Source organism: Stenella coeruleoalba, assembly GCF_951394435.1.
Source record: "Stenella coeruleoalba genome assembly, chromosome: 5".
NCBI classification, from domain to species: Eukaryota; Metazoa; Chordata; class Mammalia; order Artiodactyla; family Delphinidae; genus Stenella; species Stenella coeruleoalba.
This window is the reverse complement of record NC_137150.1, coordinates 30632459-30653733: the sequence shown is the minus strand read 5'-3', so window position 1 is coordinate 30653733 and position 21275 is coordinate 30632459. Positions and strand designations below refer to the sequence as shown.

The following is a 21275-nucleotide window of genomic DNA, read 5'->3' as shown; positions in this document are numbered from 1 at the left end:
GCTGCAGATTCAGTGATTTCTCTAAGGGCCCTGGTTTCTTTTAGTAGATGAAATTTAGAAGCAAACATATGGCCTGAAACATATTTTTGTCTTCCTAACTAGGTGGTTAGTTCCTAGGGGGCAGAGATGTTTGGCCAGAGGCTCCTTGTACTTCTCTTTGGCACCAGCAGTAAGACTGTAAGCCACTGGAGCTGGGAAAGGAGTGGTGGCAGACTCCTGGTCTTTTAGAGGCCTCCTGGCTAATGAAGAACCATACGGGTTGGTTAGCATGTGGCTCAATAGCTTAAAGTTGCCTGGCCAATCCAATTTCCGGGGTCTGTCAAGCTAGGATTTGGCCCATCTGAAAACCAAGCTGGTGGCGGAGACACGGAGCTGCAAGATCTTGGAAGCTCTGTCAAGTAGACCAGCCTCAGTGTATTGCAGAGCAGCAGTCAGTTTTCTCATCAGCTGCTCTTAGGAATGCCTTTCCCAACTGTGGTCTCATCTTAAAGGGACAGAGAAAAATGATGAATCTTGTAACCAGAGAGGACTTGGGTGTACTGAGTGGAGCGCTGGCAAATGTGTTTAGACCGAGAGCAGATAATACAGCGAGTTGTAGTGGAGGTAGGAGGCTCTATGAGTGTCCTGCTGTAACTGTCCCTGCCCTAAGTATGTAAACCGATTTGTCCTGAACCACACAGCTAATGAGTGGTGAAGCTGGGATTTGAACCCAGGCAGTACTGTCTGATCCCAAAGGGTTGGAGTGAGAAAGGTGGTGGCCTGCTCCACTTGGGATTGTATCAACCCAAAGAGCTACTAAATTTGGAAAACTTTCCTACCTTATGCATGATGGCATCCTTTTGAGTTGCTGGAATAATGGGAGCACGCACATCCACGAGCAGCCTTCCAGTGCTTGTTTGTGTAAAGTCTTTCCAGCTTCTCTCCTGACCATGTCTTGGTCTCCCCAGCCCAATCCTCTGCTTCTGGATGCACTGATGCTTTTTGCTGGCACGTGAGATGTGGTTTGCCCAGAGTAAGAGAAGCCTGTGAAAGACACTCACCCAGTACACTGACTTAACACCCTTGATGGAGTTGTTGAATCAACACAGACTCCACCTGTTTGACAGATGTGAACTTTAAGTCCTTCTGGTTTCAAAGGATTTCTGGCGAGCTGTGGCTTTATTATATATATTTTAGTGAAACTACAGGTCCTCATGCTCTTGCTTCCCTGTCAGCATGGGATCTCCACCATTCCAAGCAGAAGCTGTGGCTACTCAGTGGGCGGAGCCTCAGTCTGGGGCCTGTGTGGAATCCAGCCAGCACATTTGGGCAGATGTGGCAGCCTTAGTAGGTAGGTACTGACCATGTCCCTACTGTCCTGGAGATGAGAAATGCCTCATTTATGTGTCCTTGGGAGCAGAAAGCTATCCTTCAAGACGTGATGCCCAGTGTAGACCCCTACAGAGCAAGGCACTTAGGAGGGCATGGATGGAACCTTACCTGAGTTTGGTCTGATATGTGGAGCCTGAGCAGGCACTAAGCCTTTGTTTCCCATGAAGACACTGCGCCTTGTTTGATAGATTCTTTTCTGAGAGCAGGGCCAATGGAGAGTCACAGTCAAGTCACATCTGGGAGGTTTGCAAGCTTGTCCGAAGGTAGAGTCACACATGGGTAAAACCCTGGTCTAATCTCATAAACACATAACCTTCAAGATGAGCTGCTACAGAGATCCGTGCTCATCACATTCCCTCCTGGGCTGCCTGGAGAGCTCACCTGCCGATTTATCCCCTGCATTCCTGCCTCTTCTGCACAGCCATCTTAGGCCATCTAATGAACACGGCCCAAAGAACACAGTCAGGCCCATAAAGTATAGGATACAGTTTTGTTCAGAGTGACACCTGGCAGCAGTGTCAAGAGAAACCCTCACTTCAGCAGCCATGTAGAACACAAGTGATCTTTACAGGGCACTGCTATGGGGGCAACCGTGCAGAAGTGCTGGGTCTGGATCTTGGGTGGGGGAAGGACCCAGGCTTCAGACCAGTTGATAATCCCTGAATGCCTCTTCCAAAACGCAGCCCACGAGAGGCTTCCTCTTGAATCACAGACCACTTGGCCTAGCTAGTCTCTCACTCTCTCCAAGGAAATACAAAGAATGAAAGAAAACTGATGAGCTAGTCCTAAGATTCTGCTTGCTTAAAAAAGTAAAGCCTCATTTGATACAGGAATTTTGCCATCATTTAACAAATGATCTGAAAGAGCAAACTCTCAGTTTTTGGTAAAAAGGGAAAGCTTCATCATTCTGTCGACAGGACAAGAAATCACCCCTTTAAAGCTTTACCTAGTAGGAACAATAGGATGACTACCACAAGCCTGATTTTGAATAGTTTATTAAAGGAAAGGTGAAGCATCAGTTTCAAATTGTACAAAAGGAAAAAAACCTCATATTGCAAATGTACAATTTACAGAATTACTAGCAAAACCAATCAAGGAGACACTGAAAATACAAAAATTCGATTGACTTCAAACTGAACTGGAAACCCATTGGAGTCGATATTACGCCTTTTCTGTTGCACGGTAGTCCACAATTCTAAGTCAGCATCTGTTTGTTTGTTTTCCACGTGAAACTGTCAAGCCAAGGATCAATCTGTGCAGGTGCCAGGGCACTTCCCAGCCTGCTCCCTGGCCAGAACCACAGGCGGGCAGGGCTGGCGTGGTGGACAGTCCAATCATCCCCGCCCCTTCACTTCCAGTGAAACCCACATTTCTGGAGGAAAGCGAGACCCCAGCCCCAACTGGAGCCCAGGAATTGCTCAATTAGCAGATAAAACATTTTTGGTGACCAAGTTTTTTTCAGAACTGTACAAATGTTGAGAAAAGTTTGTTTTGTCTGTTTACTAAAAGGATGAATAAAATAATCCATTTTGCTTTCCCACATAGTCACTGGGTGCACAGATTTTTTTTTTTTTAAATGCTTTTGTTTTTTGGTAAAAAGGGAAAGCCTCATCACTCTGTTGCAGCTACTTTACTTTAAAAACCAGCCCAGAAACAGCTGTAAATGGATTGGTTTGGAAGTTCTGAGGCTTACTTTAAAAATCAGAAAGGAAGAAAGTGGGCTTTTTAAAATAACAGTAGCAGCAAGTCATAAAAGTCTAAGCAGAATGTAACTCTAAACCATTAAAGGCTGTCCTGAAGATTCATAATTTCTTTCCCCCAAAGAATTATCCTTAATATGCACATTTAACACTGAAATGTTGCTGTATTTCAAGGTAAGCGTAAGACCTTCACCCTCTAAGCACAGACTTCTATGCAGCACATACGTCTATAATCGGTAAACTTAATTAATTCACAAAATTAGTGCATAAGGGTATTAAGTGCATGGGAAGTAGACACGGTTATGTTACACTTAAAATTACGTTTGAATGGCGAAGGAGTTCTTCATGATTATCTTTTTAAGAAAATGGAAGTCCATGTAACTTGAATTTGGCAGGGCATGAACTAAGTGGTAAAAACAGCAAACTGATAACTTGAGAACCGTTTTTGTTTTACTGAGAATACTTTATTTGCTGGTAGAAGTTGCTAAAAATGCACAGAACAAATACCAATAGAAAATGTACTGTATTTGAATCTCCCTACTCTATATAAAATGAATGGTGTACAGCATCTGTTGGAAAAATGGCTGCTTGGACATGTCTTATTTTATGCCCCCTTATAAATAAAAATAAACCTTTTTATTCAAGAGTATATAAAATCGGGGAATTCATATCCATGTCCACAGAGGGTATATGGTTTTTGGCAGAGATGCACTGTCAGAGTTTCATCTTAGCTTGTCAGTATTCTGCTCCTCCATATTTCTGTGTTCCACAAGGTCCAACCAAATCCAGTGAGCTCCAAAACACTCTTCGGCAATTAGGATGAGCTGCTTTACTCATAGGTTTAATAAAAATGGTTAGCTTTTAAAACATAAAAAGGCAAAATGTTAAAACGGTTTTTAAATTGTACAACAGGAAAATAAAGTTAAAAATATTTTTTTTTACTCAATGCTGAGCTTTCATAAAACAGGTGTATTACAGTGTTTATCTTGACAGCTGTTTTAAAAATTTAAAATTTCTTCCTCCCTCCAGAAAAACACACACATCTGTATTGGGATAAGTCCAATAATAGGACACAAATGATTTTTCAGGTCAGTCTTTCTGAGGTGACATTCACCAACATTCTCTTGGGTAATTTACATGCTCCTCTTCTGTCACTGCAAAAAGGGATTGACCTCAATCATTTGATTAAAAAACAAATCAGATCACATCAAAAGTGTTTTTTTCCCCATACAAGCTATCACAGTATATAGGCCTCTAGCTCTAAATAATAGAGTTCCAGATTTGTAAATTTTCTTCAGACTTCAGAACATAGGCATTCCAAATCCCTAGAAAAAGTGAAACACAATTATTAAATTCATGCATAAACAAGACCCAGAAACCATAATAAAGAACAGTAATAATTTAACATTTACTGAATCGTCTTCTATGATAGCTGCAGAATCAAAGAAATCTGGCCTCAGCTCAGCTCTCTCTCGCCGATTTCTTGATGGGGGCTGGAAAGAGAAGCCAGATACTTAATTTTTTCCTGAGATACATTAAGACAATGAACTGTGATAATCAGCTAATATTTCTAATAGTATCATAAATATAAAGAACTGTTAAGGGTCAATTTGAAAGGAAAAGAATCTGGCTTTTACAGGAGCATACATTAAAGAAAAATGTAACAGTATTTGGCTTTTAATTATCACTTAGATAAATTATAAATTAGATAAAAATAAATTTCAATAAATGTGTAAATGCATATAAATAATTTTTGGGCCTATAAACAAAGAACATACCTCTCAATCATGGAATAATTATAAGATTGATCAAACACTAGGTGACAAAACTTCATTAAATTCCCCAGAGCAGGTAGATGGACAGCTACTGATGGGTGGGTTGAGGGAGGGTTACAGATTGGATATGGTCTCATTTACATTTCTTACCAAACCTTTTCATTATGGAAAATTCAGAACATACAAAGCAGAACGCTATGGGGTAAATTATGTCCCCCCAAATTAATATGTTGAACTCCTAACCCCTAGACCACAGAATGTGACCATATGTGGAGACAGGGCATTTAAAGAGGTAAGTAAAAGGAGATCGTATGGGTGGGTTCTAATCCAATGTGATCCATGTTCTTATAAGAAGAGGAGACACGCACAGAGGAAAGATCAGGTGAAGACAAAGGGAGAAGATGGCCACCTACAAGTCAAGGAGAGAGGCCTCAGAATGAAATCAAACTTGCTGACACCTTGCTATTTGACGTCTAGCCTCCAGAACTGTGAGAAAATACATTTCTGTTGAAGCCACCCAGTCAATGGTATTTGTTATGGAAGTCTAGCAAATTAGTACATAGAGAAAGCAGTATGATGAACTCCCATACACCCATCACCCAGCTTAAACAATTTTCAAACATTTGGCCAATCTTGTTCCATTGAATTCCTGTTTTTTTCTTCTCCATGTCATTTCACGTATGACTACTTCAGTATGTATCTCTTAACAGATAAAAACTTTTAAAAAACATAACTACCATGTATTACTATTTCTGACAAAGAAAATTTCTTAATATCACCTACACTTAGTCCATATTCAGATTTCCTTATTTTAAACATGTCTCTTCACATTGAACAAATAAGGTCCATATTCTGCATTTGGTTGCTATGTTGGAATGCAGTGTACACAGACTCCAATTTAAAGTGCAAGAGGCCAGATGAACATGCTATACTGAAAGATCTAGTGTAAGCTGTTTTTCATGAAGGTAATAAGGAGCCAGTTCCTGTTATTGCCAGAATTGAAAATCTGACTGCTTTGAAAACAGGCTTGAAAAACATAAGCTCATCCAAATGCCCACAAGTGCTACAAGCGCTACACGGGCCCTGCCCACTGTTGGTCAATGTTACCTCCTCCTCCTCTTCCTCTCACGGGGTTCTGAAAACAAGAGCATCATCTTACACCAACACCTTCACATATTTTAACAGAAGAAAAATGTATTGAACTTCCTTACCAGGTCAATAACCATAGTATCTTCAAATTCTTCATTCATATCTTCTAACTGACTCCGGGACGACATCATTACATCTTCAAAGATGGGCTCAGCATCTTCCTCCATTAGACCCCGACTGATACAGAAAAAGCATAGTCAGAAAGCTGTTCAGACTGATAGAACCTGGAGTTCTGGCTCTTACACTGCGTCTTTTAACCAATGAAAGCACACCTTCCAATTACAACCAGTAGACTGCACAAATTATGATATTGAACTCTAAGGGAATTAAGAATCATTCATTTGGTTAACTCAAGATTTCATCTCAACTCATCAGAAGGAAGTATAATTTAAATGCAGTAACAATATTACTAGCTAGCTATGTATCAATTCCCACAGAACTCTTAAGTGATTGGTGCCATTATTATCCCAAATTTACAAATGAGGAACCAGAGGCACAGAGGTTTTAGAGCTTATCCAAGGCCACACGGCTGGCAAGTTGCACACTAGGATTTAAATGCTGAAAGCCTCAAGCACCCATGTCCTCCATTCCTATCCTACGCTGCATAGCATATCCTAAATTATGATTTTAACTCCTCTTCTAAGACCAAACATCAGAGAAACCCAAGTCGTTACACAAAATGACCATCACACAGTGATCATGTTCTTGTGACACCTGATGTAACACTTACACGGCATGCCTTACTCCAGTTCTCACTTTCATGTAGTTCATTCCTGTTCTGTCCTTCCGATTTAAGTCTTCTAATTTCGGCTGGCCTAACCAAGAGATCTGCATCTGAGGACTAAGAGAGGGTACTATTATTCATTTTGTGGCAGCAGATGAGGAATTTAGGTCATCAGTCCCATGCTAAAACAGCCATAGTTGGTTGGCCTAATCCCCATGTAAGGGGAGTTAGCTGGATTTATTCCAGGGTCAAGGTTGAGATCATTATCAAAGGACCTGTCTTTGCAGAAATGGCAGTAAACTGGAGATCCCTAAGTCTCCAAGAGAAGCTGGCTGTGGAGGCTAGTTGTTAGGTGTGAAGGCAATCAGAATATGTCACCCCAAAATATGCTTCTTTGAGATAAAAACTGTTTTGAGCTGAAGGCAATTAAGAAGTAGTAAAACACAGAAAAAGTTCCCCCTTTTCTGCCTAAAGGCAGGAAATAAATTCTCCTTTTACTGGAGACAGACTCTTATCAGCCCAGAGATGGCAGCAGAGGAATGTGCAAACAAATCCTGTTAAACGAATGCTTATCTTCCTAGTTAAGATGAGGACTACCTAGCCCTAGTTGGACTACCCCAGTCCAAACTCGTTTGTCTTGTCATTTCTTCACAATTTTGTCTAAAGGGCTTAAAAGCTTCCTGCTCTGGTCACTTCTTTAGGTCTTCATTCTCTTGTGAAGGCTCCCATGTACATGTAAAAATTTAATAAAATTTGTATGCTTTTCTCCTGTTAATCTGTCTTTGTCAGTTAAATCTTTAGACCCAGCCAGGGGCCCTAAGAAGGTTGAGGAAAACCTTTTCCTCCCCAACAGGTGCTTAAATTATCAGCTTCTTTCCCCAAATCCCTGCTAAACAAGAGCGCTTCTCACACTTCTGTATCCAGCTGCTGCCCTACTTACAAGTGTTCCTAGCTGCACACTCAGTCCCCGAAGGGACAGGAATGATGCTGGCTTCGTTGCTCAGAGCTCTCCAGAGCTGAACAAGGGAGGGTAGATCACATTTTTTCTCAGTCCTTCTGAGGAAGTTTGGACTCAGGTACATGCTGAGCCAAATCACCTGTACTCTATCCTTACTGGCACGTGGACACTTGCATAAAATCAACATGACTCTTGGGATGGAAACTTGAACGATTTTAGGTAGCTAAAATCTGCCGCATAAAGTTCTCTCGAAGCAGCTGTCTTTATATCATGTTAGGCTGCCACCTTGATTCAACCTATAAATCTGTAGCAGGAAAAAGACGACAGACCACAGCCAGGAGGGACTGACATGGTAAGGTCAGGGAAGCAAGGCTCCAATATGGAGGATACCCCCCCTCCCCCAGTAGGAAATGGAGTGGGAGTGCTGGTCATAAGGCAAACTACCCTCTAAGATGGCCCAGTTATGCAGTGGCTGACAAAGATGATCCTTTCAGCTTTGAAGAAGGCAGATCCTCAGAGCAAAGATTCCTTATGAAAACCCAGGATCTGAATTCTTGTAACACTGCCCCTTTCTATTTTCAACCTGCTAAATTTGTTGAGTTCTAGTGAGAATTCTCTCTTATCCATCAGAGTAATTCACAGCATTACTCTAATATGAACAGAAACACAAGTGAGGAGCTTACAGACTTTCAAAGTTGAATGGAAAATAACAAAGAAAAAGTTAAGGTTTTCAAAGCAAAAGTCATGCCATCACCCTGCCTTTTCCAAGATTTTCAGAGCCGTGGTACTAGAAAACAGTTTAATCGCTAGTGCAGTAAAAAAAAGGTAAGAGCTTGATTATCCTACAGAAAGGACCGCTATTCTCAGAATTTATCACTGCTTTAACAATTCTTAATCTATGAACAGTTCAAGTTTAAAATATAAACCAAGACAAAGTACTATTAATTAAATGGCTGATAAAAGTAATAGTCTATTTGGTGTTCAGACTAGGAACAACCTTAGCAGAGACTCTTCTAGGCTCTCTCGCCAAGGAAGTAAACCTGCATGTGTTCTTGGCAAATCTCTGAGAAGAAACAGACCTGCCCAATGAATCTGCAAACTCCAAATGAAATCAGCACTTAGTAAGACACCATGCATCTATAGGTCTCTAGACTTTGAGGAACTGAGATCCACAAGTGTTTGCAGACTTATTATACATCTTCTAATATAAGTTATTTAAACTCTGGTTTTGTTTTCTCATTAACTGAGAAAACAATACGCTCAGATGAAATAATTTTTCTTACTTTAACAGTTGCAGGTTTTATGCCAAGAAAACAATTTTTTTACTACTTACTTGTGTAAAAAGTCAGGTTCAGAACCATGTTCAGACTCAGGCTCCTGAATCTGCTCTCCCATGGGCCGGCTATTCTCTCGCAGAACAGTGGAAGTGAGCTGTGGTGCCGGCAGGGGGCCAGGAGTCTGAATCATGGTGTCAGTCCTGTTCAGCCACGTATTATCCAGACTTTCATCTGTAAAATTCCAGTTAATGAGTGTCACAGAGTGTCATGGGTGGAATGAACTCTGGTAGAAGTTATAGCATAGATTTAAAGAGCATGGCTCTGGAGTAGACTGCCTAGGTTTGAATTCCAGTTACACCACTCACTTGTGTGACTTTGTATAAGCTATTAAATTTCCAAAATTCAGTCTGCTCATATACAAAAGGGGATGTTGGTAACTGACCTCATTGAGTTGTAAGGCTTAAATAAGGTAATGTATGTAAACATCAAATGTTAGCTATCCTACATTATCATCTCTTCCAAGTCCCTCCATCCCTACAGAAGGGGAAGAATGTGGCCAGCCAGAGAGACCCCTCTAACCTTCCTTTTGCTCAAGCAATAAAAGGCCTATTTACTGAGTCTTAGAGGGGCGCCAGGCAACAGCACTTAAAATCTGGCTGGCCTTTACTGAGAAATCAGCAAATCCTGTTACACAATTAGGCACTGGTCACCAGAGAAGTAACTCTTTGGCCAGGTTATACTTGCGGGGCTGGATTGAGGGACTCACTGATTTCATGCCTCTAACTTCTACCTCTTTAGAGAAGTCTTCTCTGATCACCCCACTCAGCCCCCAACTTACCATTCTTTTTTAGCTTCCAGAGGAAACAAAATCATTCTCGCTCACTTAGGGCTCAATTATACACTGTCCTGCATTGGCAGGTGATCTGTCATGTGTATATGTTATCTCTGTAATTAGATTTAAGTTTCTTCAAGAGACCAGGCACTATTTTTTCCTTCTTCTAAAGATCATTTATAAAGATTTGAACAGATTATATTACTATTTATAGCATTATTTGCATATCTAAATCCTGATAAAATGCTACATGAAGTTCTACCTACAAAATTCTAAATTACAGTTGACCTTTGAACAATACGGTTTGAACAGCATGGGTCCACTTAAACGCAGATTTTTAAAAATAAGTATGTACTCCAGTACTACACGATCCACAGTTGGCTGAATCCACGGATACAGAATCAAGTACATGGACTGTAAAGTTAGATACGGATTTTCAACTCCATAGGTGGCTGGTGCCCCTAATGCTTCCCCTCACCCCACTGTTCTAGGTCAACTGCATTTTCTTGATGTGGGAAGACTTAAAAAATAGTATTACTGCTATGTGTTTCCTTCTGAAGAATTTTAATCACAAAATGTAGTATGAATCCCATTGTTTTTCCTCCCCCAATAAGTCTCAGAGACATGTGCATGTGAGGCTCCTCCTTTGCCATCAAGCATTCTCTCTCAGTGTATTCTCCAGTTTCTAAAATTTTGTCAGACACATGTATGTTCTGGATAGGCTTTTCTGTTCCTGGAAATACCTACCTATTGTCTGGTTAAGGTCATTCCACTGATCTGAAGCTCACTACTGAATCTCTTCAGCAAAGATATGTTACATCTTTTCTTCATACCACTTTTCATTCAACATTTAATTCAAAACTTTTATTCTCTGCTGCACTTAAAATTTTATGATCATAGGAATGATCTTATTTAGGTTCTTAACCTGGTAAACCATCTTTCAGCTTTCTACTACATGTCATCCTTTCCAGAAAAATTTTCCCTGATTCATTACGAGTTTGGTCACTCCCTGTATGTTTCCAAAGAACGTTTTTGGCCCATCAGAGCACTCACCACGCTGAACTGAAATTGCCTGCTTCTCTGTCTCCCTTTCTTCACTGGGAATTAATACCCAATCTCCAGCATCTAGTACAGTTCTTAGGAAGGTGCTTAGTAAAAGAGTAACTTCAGGAAGAACTCACTCTTCTTGAAGAGATCCTCCTAACCCTCAAGATTCCTCAATGAAAACACTTCTTGCAAAGCTCTCTCATCTTCATTCCAAACAGATGAAACTCTGTTGCTTAAGGGTTCTGGACATGTAACTTACCTTAGTTACTTGGTAAATTTGAAACTGATATGGAGCAAGTTTTCTTTTTTGCAATTTAATGATTACCAAATTAGGTTATCTGGTCCATATATGCTTCTCCGTCCTGAGGACGATAATACTAACTGCTCCATTAATGTATAGATAAATGGTTACCTAAATTCTCTAAGCCTTTGGTTTCTTCTGTGTAAAACCTGGATAATACTGTTGAACTCAGAATTGATTTATAAAACATCTATACAGCATTTATTATGTGCCAGGGACTGACCTAAGTGCTTTACAAATATTAGTCAAATAAATGATTAAGTGATGTAATGCACGTAAAACACATTCTTGGTATAGCAAGGATTTGATGAACTCTGGCTAAGATGACCATTACATCTAAGAAAAGCTGTGAGCAGAAAAAAAATACAGATAGAGGAATAGATGTGGGGTGCCCTGATAAAAAGGGCACCCTGCTCTAGAAGACATTTCCGAAAGGAAATGACTGGCATCATTCTTTAGAGAACAGTTCAGGATCTTATACTATAACGACAGGGTTCTGTATTTTCATTTTCTGGGCCAAAAAGATTTTAAGCCCCAAAACTGAAACTTGAAAGGTAATCTTAAACTTTACTATCAAGTCTGTAAATATTTTCAAATCTTTTATTCTCTTCAAAATATACATTCAGCCTAATCTACTGACTGATGCAAGAAAAGGGGCATTACTATATGATGACAACAGCAGCTAACATTTATCAAATGCTGCCTATGTGCCAAGCACTGTGCTAAGTAATCACTGTGTGTGCGCTAAGTTTTTTTGGGGAAGTGTCTAATTTAATATTCACAATAGCTAACAGGACAGATACTCAGATCATCCTTCATCTGATCAGTGATTGAGGCTTAGAGAGGTTCAGTAACATGCTCAAAGGTTACACAGCTGAAAAACGAGAAAGCCAGGTCTGAATTCTAGAACTCTGAATTTAAGAGTTTGTGCTCTTCATCAATAGTTAATACTGCCTTCCCAATGATGAAAGAAACATTAGACTTAAATTCTAATTAATTTTGCTGCAGATCTCAGCAAAGTCTTTGATGAGTCACTATTTTTTAGCAGCAGAGGTAAACAGAAGGTTGTGAACAGGGGCAACAGAGCGTGATGCAGATCACTGTCCTCTCTTGCTTTGGAGAGATTCTATTAGGAGAAGCATGGAGATGGAGCAAGATTATTTGGGGAAATAAGCATTTTTACTTTGAGTTTTCTTAGTTTAAGACTAATGCTTTGTTTAATAAAGCAATCTTTAGTCTTTTTGGATATAGGAATATCTATTATTGATCGCATTTTCATGACAGTTCAACTCCCTGTTCCCCATAGCCTATGAGGGTTAAAAAACCAGATCTGGCCATCACTAATTTAATATACAAAAATAAATTATCCAACCAAGTGGTGGAAATGGAAAGTTGTTCTGGTATATTCATTGTGCTGCAGAGTTCCATCCTCAATTTACCAAAATCTCTCCTATATTAGGATGCATTTTGATAGAATAACATTATGACTGTCTTATTTTAAATTTTAACGTATTAGAGATCTATGGTAAGGGGATCAGTTTTATAAACCTTCCTGTCTCCTCTTTTTCTCTGTGCCTATCTTCCTCTGTGTTCAATGCTTTTTCAAGCTCTTTTTCCTTGACCCGCTTCTGTCCAGTTTTGTCTATTACAACCTTTGTGGCTGAACCTCTCAGTGTATATGAAACATACAAGGAAATAATGTGCTTAACAGTATTATCTTGCTTCAACGGATTATTCACCACTTTATTTTTCTTGATACTATCAGGCACACTATTTGCCTCATAGTATAAAGGCACACTTACCTTCTACTCGTTTTTTGTGAAGTGGAGGTCGTCCTTTCTTATTCCTTACTGAGGAGGTTTTGCTGCTGCTACTTCCACTGTTCACGGACATTCTATCATCTTCACCTCCAGTGACTAATGAATTTCTATAGGAGATGAGTGGAAGCCATACATCCTCCCTCCTTTCCATCATCTGTTCCGTTAGGAATTTTTCTAGGTATGAGTGACTAGAAACACAAAAGAAGCAGTCATTTTTATGGAAGCAGTTCATGCATCACTTATTTAATTTTTTTTTCATAACCTGAGGCTCTCTCTCTCTCTGAAGGTTCTGAAGAATCCTTAAGGACACACATTAAACTATTAACAGTGGTTACCTTTAGAAAGAGAGGGATTGAGAATTTAAGGTTTTGCTTCACAAATTCCTGGAATACTTTTTTTTTTTTTTTTTTTTTGCGGTACACGGGCCGCTTACTGTTGTGGCCTCTCCCGCTGCGGAGCACAGGCTCCAGACGCGCAGGCTCAGTGGCCATGGCTCACGGGCCCAGCCGCTCCGCGGCATGTGGGATCCTCCCGGACCGGGGCACGAACCCGTGTCCTCTGCATCGGCAGGCGGACTCCCAACCACTGCGCCACCAGGGAAGCCCCTCAGGAATACTTTTAAACAAGCAAATGTATTACTAAGGGTGTATGTGTATTTCTTCCTTTACTCCTTTCTTTGTTTTTAAATACCAATGTTTAAAAAAAAAATCAGAAGTCTGGCTCAAAAAGGTTATTGAATTTTCTTTTAAAGTGTTCAAACCAGGGCAGGATTTCTAGAATGGTGGCGTGAGGAGCTTGGCATACCCTCTCCCCAGCAAAACAACCTGTTTGGTGTTGGTTGTTGATAGTGGGGGAGGCTATGCACATGTAGAGGCAGGGGGTCTATGGGATGGCAACTCTCTGTACCTTCTCCTCATGTTTGCTATGAACCTAAAACTGCTCTAAAAAATTAAAGTTAAAATAAATAACATAGATAAATTAAATCACATGTTTTCCTGTTAGTCTGGAAGACTGTACATGGCCCAAGACTGCCCTTCTCAGGAGCAATCAGTGAGGGACCTTCTAAGCTGCCGGTCCCCTTGCTGACCATGGGGCAAAGTAAACAACCTGAACTGTGATAGCAGCTTTCAAAAGCCACACCCACATCCAACAGTAAAAATCTAACTTGCTAAGGAGGTTTAAGCACAACCTTTGATTAATAAGGGGCTGACACAGGCTAAATAATAAAAAAACAAGGGAAAAAAAGATCTGAGTAGGGACAGCAGAGGCTGCATACTGCAAGAGAACAGACCTCACAGAGTTTGTTATTCCAAATAAATGACCAAGCAATCAACAACAACTATCTCTAGGAGGATAAAGAATGAATATCAAGAGTAGCTAAATTATTATTTTACAATGTATCACATATGCAATATATTATCTAAAATGGTCAGTTTGCAACAAAAAATTATGAGACAAAGAAACAGGGAAATGTAATCCATATGTAGGAAAAAAACCCCAAGCAATAGAAACTTGGCCCACAACTGCAAAGCAATTATTATACATATGTTCAAAGAACTAAAGAAAACCATGTCTAAAGAATTAAAAGTATAATAACACTATCTCTCATTAAATAGAGAACATGAATATGAAGATAGAAATATAAAAAAAAGAATCAAATGGAAATTCTGCAGTACAACAATGGAAATTAAAAAGTCACTAAAGGTGCTCAACAGATCTGAGCTGGCAGAAGAGAAATCAGTTATCTTGAACACATATCAATAAAGATTATGTAATCTGAAGAGCAGAGAGAAAAAAAAAAATGAAGAAAAATGAACAGTGCCTGAGAGAAATGTGGGATTCATTAAGTACACTGACATGTATAATGGGAGTACCAGGAGAAGAAACGTGTAGAAATAAATGTGAAGAAATATGGCTAATCACTTCCAAATTTGATGAAAAACACGAATCTACACATTTTCAAAGCTCAACAAAGTCCAAGCAGGATAGCTGCAAAGAGACCCACGACCAGATGTATCGCAGTGAAAATGATGAATGCCAAAGATTAAAAAATCTTGAAAAGTATCAAAAGTAAGAGAAAAGTAACTCATTACACACAAGGGAACTCCCAATAAGTTTAAAAGCTGACTTCTCATCAGACACAGTAAAGGCCAGAAGGAAGCAGGATAACATAGTCAATGTGCTGAAAGTAAAACGCTATCAACCCAAAATCTTGTATCTAGAAAACTGTATTTCAAAGCTAAAGATGAAACAAAAACACTCTCAGGTGAACAAAAGCTTAGAGAATTTGTTGCTGGCTTACTTGCTTTACAAGAAATACTAAAGGAATTTCTTCAGGCTAAAAACAAATCAGAGAGTAATCTGAATTTACAGGAAAAAACAGAGTGCTGAAGGTAATTACCAGGTAGTCATAAAGGACAATATAATTGCATATATACTTATCTTTTGTCCTTTTCACTGATTTTAAAAAGCAATTGTATAAAACTATGCATTGCTCTGTCACTGGAACAATAACATAGAAATGTGTATTTGACAATGTACACAAAAAAAGTGTGTGACAGCAAAGATGTATTAGAGTAAGGAAATGATAGCAGATGGTATTTCATACCCACAACTATGAAAATAACTAAAAAATATAATTAAAGATCTCTGAAGGAATTAAAATGTTACACTAGAAAATAGCCATTTAATATAAAAGAAGGCAATAAAAAGGGAAAAACAAAGGTACAGACATATAAAAAATAGAAATTATTATGGCAGAGATTGTTTCAAAAGAAAAAACATGATCTAACTACAGGCATGCCTCATTTTATTGTGCTTTGCTTTACTGTGCTTTGCAGATACTACATTTTATACAAATTGAAGGTTTGCAGTAACTCTGCATTGTCAAGATGATGGTTAGCATTTTTAAGCAATAAAGTATTTTTTAATTAAGGTATGGACACTGTTTCTAAGACATCATGCCATTGCACACTTAACAGACTACAGTGGAGTGTAAATATAACTTTTCTATGCACTGAGACACCAAAAAATTCGGTGACTTGCTTTACCTATTACAATATTTACTTTCTTGTGGTGGTCTGGAAATGAACCTGCAATATCTCTGAGGTATGCCTGTATATGCTGTCTACAAGAAACACACTTTAGATTCAAAGGCAAAAAGACAGAAAGTGAAAGGATGGAAAGAAAGCTATACCATGCAAATAGTAACTAAAATAGAGCTGGAGTGGTTACACTAGTATCAGACAAAATAGACTTTAAGAGAAAAATTACTAGGGACAGAGGAGAACATTTTATAGTGATAAGTAAGACTCAATCCACCAGGAAGACATAACAATCATAAACATATATACAACTAACAACAGAGCCCCAAAATACACATGAAGTGAAAACTGAGAACTGAAAGGAGAAATAACAATTCAGTAAAAATAGTTAGAGACTTTAATACCCCACTTACAGTAATGGATAGAACAAATGAACAAAAGAAAATAGAAGACTTGAACAGCATCCTAAAGAAAACTATAAGCGAAATGGACCTTCAATCTTCTTGAAACCAGTCAAAAACAAAATAAAACTAAAATATAATTAATATAAAAGGAAAGAAGAAAGTGTTCCACAATAGTTAAGCCAGTGTTCATAGATCTTTGAATTAGAGAATAAGAAATCATTTCCACTTGCAAATTCTAGGGTACTGAAAGGTAAACAATCAAAGAAAAACTATACAAAAGTTTGAAAGAAAATTATAGTCCCCTAAAATAGGGGTCCCCAACCCCCAGAGTCTGTTAGGAACCAGGCCGCACAGCAGGAGGTGCGCGGCGGGTGAGCAAGCAAAGCTTCATCTGCCGCTCCCCACAGCTCACATTACCACCTGAACCATTCCCCACCCCCACCCCCCATCCATAGAAAAACTGTCTTCCACGAAACTGGTCCCTGGTGCCAAAAAGGTTGGGGACCGCTGCCCTAAAACAACCAATCAGAGCCTAAGTTACCAAGAGTAATTATATCTAGATGATTTTTCTCAAAAATTAAACATTTAAAATTATAATGGTGTCATGATAAAAGCCACTTGTCCTGCAACATGCAACTTACACAGTCTTTTTGTCTTGTCGAAGAAGTTTAGATGAAAATTCACTTAGTACTTCTAGGAAAGCCAGATTAGGAGGCGGATATTCTTGTCCTTTCTGATTTTGGTATTTAAAGGCAAATTCTATGCCATCCCTGAAATAAAAGAAAATATTGTCTTATTCTTCCAAATAGCTAGTATAGTTCTTCAATGGGCTAGAATTTCAAAAATAGTTGGGAAGGCAGCAAAATCATCACTGAAGGTAGTAAAATCTGACAAATTCAAATGGTAAAATAATGTTAATTTGTATGACATAGTTGCATAATATTTAATTTTATTATTTACAGTGGAAAACAACTTATATTGTGAACATGTATTTCACAACTTATATTGGGAAAAATAATAAGAAATAGCTAAACACCCACAAAGCTAAATTCCTGTGTAGCTTTTAGAGATAACAGAATACCCTGGAAAGATAATGAGATTGTTAGAAAATTTGGTTCTTAGAGCTGGTCATGGTACCAAGCAGGTGTCTGAGTTTTTGTAAGATACTTAAAATTTTCTGTCATTCAGTTTTCCATTATGAAATGAGGTTTCCATTATGAAATGAAGTTGCACAGTGCTTTTAAACAGATGTCTCCCACAACACTTTCTCACCAATAGACCAGATAAGAACATCCTGTTAAACTTTCCTTTCTATACTTTATAAGATGAAAAAATGTGTGAAGTAAGTAACTATTTTTCAAATTAAAAATACCCTCCTGGTTGAGAATCACTAGATTAGACAACCTCTAAAGTTCTCATAACTTGAAAATTCTAAAATTTGTCACTTTAAAAATTGGTCATATAATAGTTGTTTCTGGTAAATTCCAGTAAACCAGACTGTATATAACAGAGTGTTTATTTAGCTCACTCACTTGTGAAGCGTGGCAACTGCTTCTCGTGTCTTGATCTGGTCCAATCCGAATGTAAGGGCAAAGCGACGTGCCAATTCTTTAATGCCACTTACATGGGCAGATGTCCTATCTAGGTTGGGACCTTGCTCTTGAACAAGTTCATTAAACAACTGGTAGAAAGAAAAAAAAAGAGGAAAAAACCTATAGTTAAGAAATATTTATTTATTGTTAGAATAAGTAATATAATTTAAAAATATTTAAAAGCCATATGGTAAAACACATATTTCCCTCCTTGTACTAACAGTAGCCACACTGTTCCCGTTCTCCAAGTCATCTACTATTTCTTGAGCTCATTTTCATGCTAGTTGTGTGATTAAATGCAAACCGAATTTCTTTTTTACCAAAAAGGAACACATTTTGGGTTGGGAAAAGGAAATATGTTTACAAAAATATACTACGTATTCATAAACATCTATGTATTCTTATTGTTGTTTTCACAGGAATGGTAATATATGAAATACAGGGTTCAGAACTTTGTTTTTTGACAAGAACATTATGTAAAAGAAGACCATTAAGATACAGGGGGTGATTTTTCCCACCCAATAAAACAAAATATACAAAAAAGTTCTTAAACTGAGTGAAGAGGTTTTATAATTACATAGACATTACATATATTGTATCAAAATAACAGAAACAAAACTCTGGAGTACTAAAGAATATAAAAGCAATCATCATTCTGTCATCAAAGTCAGACACTTAGATTATCTGCCTTCCCTTCTATTATGAAAGACGGATAACCCAAGCTTTCATCTAAAGCCACTCCCTGCTTATGTACTGAATCTCCCTGTCCTTTACCTACTTAGTGGTTTGGTCCTGAGCTACTGCTTTCTCCTGAATCCATTATCTATTCCCTCTCTGTTAGATGCATGCACCTTAAAAATCAAGCAAACAACCCTAACTTCTTAATTCCATCTCCTCTGCCAGTTACCAACACGTTTTTCTCATTCTCTTTACACAAAGATCCTGAGTATTGTTTACATTTGTTTTCTTCCTCATCTCCCAATCTCTCAATACACTTTAATCACACCATTTCACTGAAATAGCTCTTATCTTCTATTAATTATGTTGTCTACCATTTTAGGTTTCTTTAGCAATAGACCAGCTTAAACTACTTACTCTGCCATGACTAGAAACAGCAGTTCTTCCAGAGATTTTCAAATTTATACATAAATAATTGTTAATAAATTCTTAAACTTTAAAATGTTTTCACAGATAATTGTACACAATAGCCTTAAACTTTAAAATTTACATTTAAAATAAATTACAAAGAATATATTTCACTGTACGAATATCAAAGTAAAAGTTCTCTTTTCTCTTTCCCATTATATATCATTCTTCTCTCCAAAGATAATCAAGGTTAAAGTCTGAAATGTGACTAATTTAGACACATTAATATATAAAGTGACTAATTTAGACACATTAATATATTACATATATAAAGTTTTAACTTTTACATAAATGGTACTGTACGATATATTTTATCCTGAAACTTGCTATTTGTCACTTAATATTTTGTCTTAAAAATCGTTTAGCTACTTCAGAGTATCAGTTTATTTTAACCATTCCTCTGTTGATGGACATTTAGACTATTTCCAATTTTGCAATATTACACAGACTGTTGCAGTACAACATTTTTCACATATACGTTTTTGTGCACACCTGCATGTATCTATGTAGATACCTAAGTAGCAAAAGTACTGGTTTAAAAGGAATGTATACCTTAAATTTTGAAATATACTGCAAAATTATATTCCAAGAAGGTAAGAGCAATTGCTTTCACAAGGGACCTTTTCTTGCCACATCTTTAGCAATCACTGGTATTATCTATCATTTTAATTCATGCCAGTCTATTTGGCAGTGATAAATGTCTCCTTGTTTCAATCTGTATTATATTAATTATTAATTAAGTTATGCCTCTTTTCATGTGTTTACTGCTTTTTAAATTTTCCTCTTCTGAAAAGTGGCTTTTCATTTGCTCACTTTTCTACGGGATTTATTTACCTTTGTTACTGATTTGTAGGATTTGCTATGTATCATTAAAAATATTTTCCCACAATCTGTCACTGTTTTTTAAATTTTGTTCAGAGTGCTGGCTGATGTATAAATCTGTGTAAGTATATATATATAATCAATTTTTTACATTGTGGCTTATTTCCTTGAGGACTTCCCTACTCCAGGACATAAAAATATCCTTTTATTTTCTTATAAACTTTTAATTTTTAACATTTATATGTAATCCACCTAGTAGTTATTTTGGGTGCATGTTATGTAGGGCTATCACCTATTGTATAGGCCCGATCCTTTCCCCACTGACCTTTATCATAGGCTAAATATATACATACGTACCTACAGCCATCCCCAACTCTCCCATCCCTACGTTAATCCTAGGCATTTACTAGAAATCTTATTTAGGCAATACATGTGACGTATTTTCTTCTTTGGATACTATTGTTGCCCCTTCCCTTATTAAATACTTTAAAAATGTATTTTTAAATTTTTTCTTTAAAAATGATTACTTTTAAAATATCCAATTTGGCATTTCATCTGGTCTAAGAATAGATCACCTTAGGATTTCATCTATTTGAAATGTGAACTATGGGACTGTCTTCCTAAAGAAAATACACATAACACATCTTTGTACCAGAAAGTATCCATAGTAATGTATTAATGCAATGACCTAATTTAAATGAGGTAAGATACCTAGCCCATAATAATAAGCACATGGAAGTGCTCAATAATATTAATTTTACTCTTCATCTCTTTCCCTTCAAATTTCTTACCTGCTGTAAACTGAGAATGAGGGTCTTGGCACACTGAATTTTATCAATCTGCCTGGTTTTACTCAGTGTTTCCTTAATAATATCACCATAGTCATTGTAATACTGTGAGAAAAAGAAAAAAATATAGTTTTAAAACTGTTGCTATTTAATGAGATAAATAGGCTGATGAAAGAAATGGAAAGGTGAGTACAGAGGTGTTTAATTTTTCATCTTAAAAACCTAATGAGAGTTAAAATATATTGTCTAAAGTTAAAGGAATACACATTTGATATTTAAAATTATGAAATAACTAATAATAATTAAACTAAAAAATTGGTAATTCCAAGAGGAGAAGAAGTGATATAGGTGAGCAAAATTCCTCATTCTTTACAACATGGATTCAATAGATTTAAAAGGTGACAAATCAAGAAACAGAACTCTGACAGAAACATCTTAAAGAGCTAAAATCAAAACAGTTAAAATTGCTTGCTTACTTCTGGGGAGTAGGCCTAAATAAGGGGACGGGCAGATTACAGTAACAGA

General features: G+C 37.6%; 1 protein-coding gene across 6 annotated transcripts in view; it reads right to left on the bottom strand.

The window, feature by feature from the left end:
- Positions 1-2350: 2350 nt before the first annotated feature.
- Positions 2351-21275, bottom strand: part of STAG1 (STAG1 cohesin complex component) — a gene marked incomplete at its 3' end in the record, with an annotated part of 426886 nt that continues 407961 nt past the window's right edge. For 4 of the 6 annotated variants that reach the window (XM_079922183.1, XM_079922185.1, XM_079922184.1 and 1 more), the window contains 9 exons: positions 20754-20855; positions 17935-18083; positions 17044-17172; positions 12937-13142; positions 9011-9185; positions 6726-6836; positions 6058-6172; positions 4484-4564; positions 2351-4396 (listed from right to left, as the gene is read on the bottom strand). In XM_079922183.1, coding sequence (XP_079778309.1) covers positions 4373-4396; positions 4484-4564; positions 6058-6172; positions 6726-6836; positions 9011-9185; positions 12937-13142; positions 17044-17172; positions 17935-18083; positions 20754-20855 — 1092 coding nt within the window. Of the gene's footprint in view, positions 4565-6057; positions 6173-6725; positions 6837-9010; positions 9186-12936; positions 13143-17043; positions 17173-17934; positions 18084-20753; positions 20856-21275 lie in introns of all 6 variants that reach the window. The other 2 variants (XM_079922181.1, XM_079922182.1) reach the window with 1 other exon arrangement.